This window comes from Coccinella septempunctata, chromosome 1 (assembly GCF_907165205.1).
Source record: "Coccinella septempunctata chromosome 1, icCocSept1.1, whole genome shotgun sequence".
NCBI lineage: Eukaryota > Metazoa > Arthropoda > Insecta > Coleoptera > Coccinellidae > Coccinella > Coccinella septempunctata.
The window spans coordinates 20,634,452-20,641,501 of record NC_058189.1 but is presented as its reverse complement, the minus strand read 5'-3'; the positions used below and the strand labels follow the sequence as shown (position 1 = coordinate 20,641,501).

The 7,050-nt window shown below is 37.5% G+C and overlaps 2 protein-coding genes across 2 annotated transcripts; both read right to left on the bottom strand.

Moving 5' to 3' along the window:
• Positions 1 to 1,414: 1,414 nt before the first annotated feature.
• LOC123315127 lies at positions 1,415 to 2,792 on the bottom strand. The gene is made up of 2 exons (XM_044900703.1): positions 2,331 to 2,792; positions 1,415 to 1,959 (listed from the first exon to the last, which is right to left on the bottom strand). The coding sequence occupies exons 1-2, from the start codon at positions 2,767 to 2,769 to the stop codon at positions 1,925 to 1,927; spliced, it is 474 nt and encodes a 157-aa protein (XP_044756638.1). The 5' UTR covers positions 2,770 to 2,792; the 3' UTR covers positions 1,415 to 1,924.
• A 1,063-nt stretch (positions 2,793 to 3,855) lies between these two features.
• Positions 3,856 to 4,506, bottom strand: LOC123311003 (craniofacial development protein 2-like). Its single transcript, XM_044894777.1, has one exon. The coding sequence runs from the start codon at positions 4,504 to 4,506 to the stop codon at positions 3,856 to 3,858; it is 651 nt and encodes a 216-aa protein (XP_044750712.1).
• Positions 4,507 to 7,050: the final 2,544 nt, after the last annotated feature.

Genomic DNA, 7,050 nt, shown 5'->3' with positions numbered 1-7,050 from the left:
ATTGAAAAAAACATGAACTCCGTCTTAGTTTCATTCAAGCTGAGCTGATTGCTACTGAACCATTCGGTGACAACAGAAAACAAGTCTCTCATGATGTCGAGTAAAAGTTCTTTAGACTGAGCTTTTTTTAGCACTGTTGCGTCATCAGCGAAAAGAACAAAATCTGCACTTGGATCACAGCCCACAAAATCATTTATGTAAATAAGAAAGAGAAGCGGTCCGAGGACCGATCCCTGAGGCACACCACAATCAACATCCGACATATCAGACAGATCCCCCTCGCGATCGACGCACTGTAATCTATCAGATAAATAGGAATCTATAAGCGCAATTGCACCCTGATCGAGCTTATATCGCTGTAATTTATAAAGAAGATGCTCTCTGGAGACACAATCAAAAGCTCTACTTAAGTCACAGAAGAGTCCAGCTATGTACGAACCCTGATTATAACCCTCATTTATTACTTTCATGAGCTCCGCGATGGCAGCTGCCGTGGAGAGGCCACCTCTGAACCCGAATTGAGAGCTATTAAAAAGGTCGTTGTTTTCAAAATAGGAGGTTAACTGCAGCTTGATAACACTCTCAAAGATTTTCGCGAATATAGGTATAATTGATATCGGCCTATAGTTACTGACCATTTGCACTGAACCCTTTTTATGAACAGGGACAACTCTTGCTACTTTAAGTATTTTCGGGAAGATGTTATCTTTTAAACACAAATTTATTAATTTCGTGAGTGGACCAATTATTTCATTCACCAAACTCTTGAGTATCTTGCTATTTAATCCATAGATGTCTCTACTACTCTTATTCTTAAGTTTCATAATGGTATCCCTCACCAAAGCCTCAGATACAAAAGAGAAACTGAATTGAATATTTTCTAATTTGGGTTCTATCGATCTACAGTAGTCACTCACAAAGTCCGCCGATGACCTTCTAAATGGTGGTATATTTGTGATGATCTCTTTAGGTGAATCGATGAAGAAAGTGTTAAATTCATTTGAGGTTATATTATTTTTACATGCACTTTTAGTTTTCAAAAGGTTGGTATTGTTTTTTACAACATTCCATACAGATTTTGGATTGTAATTGTTATTTCGGATATAATTATCATTAAATTTCCTTTTCGCATTTTTGATTTCGTACCGATATACTCTATGATAATCTCTAAGAATTTTCTTAACATGGGGTGTCCCATAGATTTTTACAAGATCTCTATAAAAATTCAATTTGTCGCGCATTTTCCTCAGATCGTCGGTGAACCAAGGAATAGGAGAGGTGTCAGCATAATGCTTATAGGTTTTTTGAGGAAAAGTTAAATCTCCACAATTTTTCACAAAAGTTACAAACATTTCAAATTTGCTATCCGTATCAATATTATCATCCTCTATAAAATCCCAACATATATTCCTCACCAGAAATTTCATAGTATCAATTCCAACCCTAGTGAGTGGCCTACATACAGTCAGCTTACAGGCTCTCTTAGACTCTGACTCGCAAGCAAATTTAGTCTCTACACCCATGTGATCTGAGAAGCCCAAATCAATCACACAACCCTTACATTCCCCAACGTTCGTAAATATGTTATCCAAACATGCAATACCTCTAGTAGGGGATGACACTAACTTACGTAGTCCATATGAAGAGAAAAGATCAATGATCGCAGATTTATTAGCGCTATCTATAAGAAAATTCACATTAAAGTCCCCCAAAACGAAAATACGATAGTCACAAATATCCATCAATTCCAAAATACATGTAGTCACATCAAGAAAAATATCAAAATTACCATGTGGATTACGATAAAGAGCTATAATTATAGTTTTTAATTGAGTTGACTGTATCGCACAAACCTCAATTTCCATTTCCACAGATTTCAGGTTTATATCGTTTCTAGGTACAAATTTGCCTATATGAGAATTTTTCACAGCGGCCGCCACACCACCATGACCACGATACCTACGGGAATAGGAAGAAACAATTGTATAATTATGTAATTTTACAAGTTCTAGCTCCTTTTTACACATCCAGTGTTCACTCAACAAAACAACATCATGATTCAAACACAAAGCTTCTATTTGCGCAATCTTATTACGAAAACTTTGAACATTTATATGAAGTATCCCAAAGAGCTCTTTACTCACTTCTCCCTCCCTTTCGAAAGAAATTATTGAAATTGAAAGGTCTTATAACTGCACCAGCAGGCCAAAAATCTCTATCATTCAGTAACCGATAAATATCGTCATTTGGGGCGCCTATACTGAAAGCGGAGTTAGACCCCACAGTATTTAATTTCTTAACGATAATATTTTCTGACGTTTTTAAATTACCTAGATATTCGGAGATGGCTTCCTCCGAAGTATCTCCTGCAATTCTCCCAAGATATATCCACCGTTTTTGAGGTGCACCCATAATGTTTTCTTGTTTAGGAGCATTTATTCCAGTACAAACTGTCCCCTTTTTGGTATAATGTTTCCCAGTTACCACTTTCCATTCATTCCTTGCGGTCGTATTCGAATTTTCTTCATTGATATCATAGTGAACAGTTTGTATATGTTTATTCGGCTTGTTATCTGGTTGCTTATCGCACTCCTTCTGCACAATGTTGTTCCAGGTGTTGCCGTCTATGTTGACTTTCCCTGATACATTCTGTTTCGATTCCACTACCTGTTTCATGGTTGCATGTCCTTTATTTTGATTTTGCGATTTGCCTGGAGGAGCGGCAACGTTGCAATTCTTGTTTATGTTGTTTTCATTCATTTTCAACATTTTAATCAAATATTCCTGGGATGAAATTGTTACCTGCTGATTAGAAAGAGACCTCTCCATTTCAGCGATTAATCGCTTTTGATATTGATATATAGTTTTGTGGGCAGGTTTTTAGTCATTTCTTAAATATAGGTATGGTGATGCTGTTATGCCATTCGTGTGGTGTTTCCGTTTTGTTTAAGATTTTGTTAAATAGTTGCGATAGTTTCTTTGCAAGTTCGGGGCCTCCATATTTTGAAAGCTCGTTGGGGATGCCGTCCGGTCCAGGTGATTTTCTGTTTTTCAATTTTTTGAGTTTTGCTTCTACCTCTTCATCAGTGACAGTACTACTTATATCTGTTTCATATTCGTTTATATTCGGCATTTCCTCGGCATCGTAAAGCTCTTTATAATGCTGTTGCCATGTCTCTATTGGTACTCCTCTGGTCTGCACGAACTCGTTAACTTGTTTTTTTCTGTTCCGAAGCATTTTCCATACTTTCCTTTGGGCGCCATACAAGTCGTGGTCCATGTCGCTAGTAAAATTAGCCCAATGTTCTCTTTTGATTGATCTTATTCTTGCGTTTACTCTGTTTCTCACTTGGACATATTCTGCGTGAGTTTCTTGCGACGGTGCGCTTTTGTATGTTAGGTAACATTTCCGCTTTGATTCAGAGAGTTCTTTCACCTCTTGACAAAACCACGGTTTGGTGTGGTTTGTCGCGTTTACATTGATTTTACGCTTTCCAATCGCTTCCTCCGCTGCTTCTTTGATGCATTTCGCAATACTTTGCCAGCTCTCTTCTACTCCCCATTCTGGTTTTAAATCTATCTCTTTTAGTTTGTCAGTAATCCTGCTCTTGTAGAGGAGTTTAGTGCTCTCCGTTGTTAGGGACTCCAAATTGTACTTTTCGATGAGCTGTGGGGGTTTTCTCCTTTGTTGTGGACGTTTTAGTAGTATCTTGCCAAGAACAAGGTTGTGATCAGTCCCCAGGTTAGCGGATGTTAGGGCTCTGACGTCGAGTACTTGTGCGGGTGTTATCACTCGATTTGTGAGTATGAAGTCTATCATCGATCGCTGGCCTCGATTGTTATTGAAAGTGTATTTTATTGTTGGTCTTTATGTGGGAAGTACGTGTTGTTTATCCTCATTTCATTCCTAGCGCAGAAGTCTATTAGGGCTTCGCCGTTTTCATTAACTATGGCTTCGTTGTACTTTTGCTTTATACCTGGTATGGCATCGTTCCCGATCCGTGCATTAAGATCTGCGAGTATGATAATCTCGTGTTTAGGATTAATGTTGTCCATGACGTTTTGTAGTTGCTGATAGAAGTTTTCAGTTTCTGCTCTGGGCTTAGATATGTCTGGTGCGTACGTGCTTATCAAGTGTGTCGTGGTATTGTTCATTTTTAGGGAGATTTTTAATACTCTGTCGTTGATGTATTCGATGTCTTCGATGCTCTGCGTATATTTATCGTGTAGCAAAATTCCAACACCAGAGTGCGCTCTTTCTGATTTTGCTTTCCCACTGTATATAAGTATGAATTCTCCGTATTTTGATGTTCCCTGCCCCTTTTTCTTTGTCTCAGAGATCCCGCAAATGTCAATGTTATGCTTCTTCATTTCTATTATGATCTCTTGATCTCTGCCATTCCACGACGTTATGTTCCAGCATGCGATTCGTGTGGTGTGATGTTTAGGTTTTCTCTTGCCAATTCGTTCTCCAATTCGATTTTCCAGTGTCCTAGCGTGTGTCATCATCTGAAAGTTCCGTCCGGTTTCCGAAGCAATATCTTCAGTTCTGTGAGCCAACTGTTCTTTTTACCCCAGGTAGGTTGCTAACCTCGCCTAGGAACCCTCCTCCTTTATCCGGGCTTGGGACCGGCAGTGCCATCCAAAGGGCTACTCAATCCACCCATCAGATGACCCAGGCGGAGTTAATATAAACCAATATTCAATATATCATCATAGTATACCCATTTCAGTTCTTTACATATGTATTATTTATAAAATTTTCTGAACTACACTTAAAAAAAACCTTAGAAAAGTATACGAAAACTGTATGTTGGCCTGTCAGTAAAGTTTCTTTATGTTTTCTTTATGATTTCCCTATGGTATGGTCTCTTTATGACACAATATAAAAATTGATTAGTGAATAAACAAAACACTCACAGCAGGTTTCATAAAACTTTGACTTTCGAAACAACAATTCGACAGTCGCTCGGTTCTCAAATCGAAATTAATAAAACTTCTGCATTTATGAATATATTGAAGGAGTATCAACTGAGAATCATAGAATGGACCCATAATCCTATAAAGGTCATAATCTACCCTTAATGGGCCGTTCATGCAAGGTATGCTTTCTGCATACTACCAGAGACAACAACGAGACGGCCAACTCCTTCACTTTTATCCGATTCAGGCTATGTCAATCATCTTTGTCTATTTCACTGAAAATAACATAAAGCTATCTTTGTCTACATCATCGGCCCTGAATGTAGAGTCGCTGCATATGGTTTTGCTGGCGTTGCCAAATGTATAAATATAAACTGCCATTGCGAGATAATTAACAAAATCAATCTTCCATTTTCAATGGCGAAAGCGCTATTCTATGTTCATCAGTCCACGTGCAAATACTTGTGGCAACACGGAATACAGGCGTCAACTGAGTGACAGCAGGCCCGGATCTAGGGGGGGCAAGCGGGGCGCTTGCCCCGGGCGTCAGCTTAAGGGGGCGCCAAAATCAACCAGAGGTTGAAATTTTTTTTTTAGTTTCTCGGAAAAAATTGTTTTCCCAGAGCTAAAATCGAAACTGTAGCATGGAAACATGATAAACCATCACTATGCCAAAAATCTTCAAAATCAATGAGGGATGGATCAATTAACTGTATATGTATTATTCAGTCATCTAGGAATGACCGCCACACTTGGGTGAAATAGGTTAAAAGATGGGATATGTCTACAATGTGTCACAAGCATAGAGCCAGTAATTTCTTTGCCTGGGGAATTACCGACTCATCCCCATTTCATCTGGAACTAAGGGCCAAAATTTCCGATTTTTTATGGACCATAACTTGAAAACTAACCCTTTCAGCTAAATTATGTTCGCATATTCATAATCTACGCCATCGCTTTAGTAAATACAATAATATTGGTGGAAATCGTAGAGATCGAAAATTTTTCAAATTTTCCATAGTGTATGGATTTTTTGAAAAATCTTTTTGGTCTCCGATCAAAACCAAATTCGTACTGTACACTAATACGAGGGCGTAGAACACGAATATGCAAACAGATATTTTTCAAAAATTGAGTTTTCAATTTATGGTCGATAGAAAATCTGAAATTTTGGACCTTCACGGAAAAAATTATAAAATCTAAACTGTTAGCGGTAGATGAATGAAGTGTGGTTTTTCTATTCGCAAAGAACCAATCTATCACAAAAAATTAGCATATGACTAGTGCTTTTTTTCTGGCTGCTACATCTCCTCAAAGTTGACCAATTTCTTCGAAATTCTGCACTAATTTATTTCTCAAAATACTGATCCTACAAAAAATCAAATTGCATATTCGTGATCTATGACCTCGAATTAATAAGTAAAATGACCCGGGTCGATATATGTCGCTGAAAAAATTAATTTTCGTTCGGAATAATTTCGTTCGTAAAGCGCGGGTAAAAACGATAGGTGAGCGAAGGTTGCAAACGACATTCTTGTAAAAACAAACTTTTTTATTTTTCGAACGATTTCAACCCTAGTCATTTTTTCTACTAATTCGTGGTCGAAGATTACGAATAAGCAATTAGATTTTTCCTAAGATGAGTACTTTGGGAAAAAAAATAACTTATATTGAAACAATGGGAAAAAATAAGAGTTATTTTCTTCCTAAAGTAATGGTGGTTTTACGATTTATTTGAATTTGAATGAAACTAATAACAAACATATAGGAGAACAATTAAAGTATTAAAAAAAGGAAATATAAAACAAAACAAGTAAAATATAAAGCAAATAATAGTCTAAGATTCCACTGCAGAATTACTACGTTCATTACGTACAGAGACAAACACACATTTTCACATTCGTTTATGAATAGGAGAATACACTGATAACACCGCAGCCTGTCAAAAGTGGCCGCACGTAATTTTAATTAAATTAATGTTATTCAATATTTCAAGGCAAATTTCGTTCACTCCGTTTTGAAATAAAATATCATCCACATCATAGCAATGCATGTAAGGAATACTAAAATCCATAGCTGCCGTTGCACACCCGGTCGCAACTACCTCGCCGCCAGGTGTAAGCAGGT

What these genes read in the sequence shown, in the direction of transcription:
- LOC123315127 (XM_044900703.1), bottom strand. Translation starts at nt 2,769, where the DNA reads ATGTTGAAAATGAATGAAAACAACATAAACAAGAATTGCAACGTTGCC. An exon ending in AGCCATCTCCGAATATCTAG is followed by an intron (nt 1,960 to 2,330) that starts GTAATTTAAAAA and finishes CTATTCCCGTAG; the next exon opens with GTATCGTGGTCATGGTGGTG.
- LOC123311003 (XM_044894777.1), bottom strand. Translation starts at nt 4,506, where the DNA reads ATGACACACGCTAGGACACTGGAAAATCGAATTGGAGAACGAATTGGC.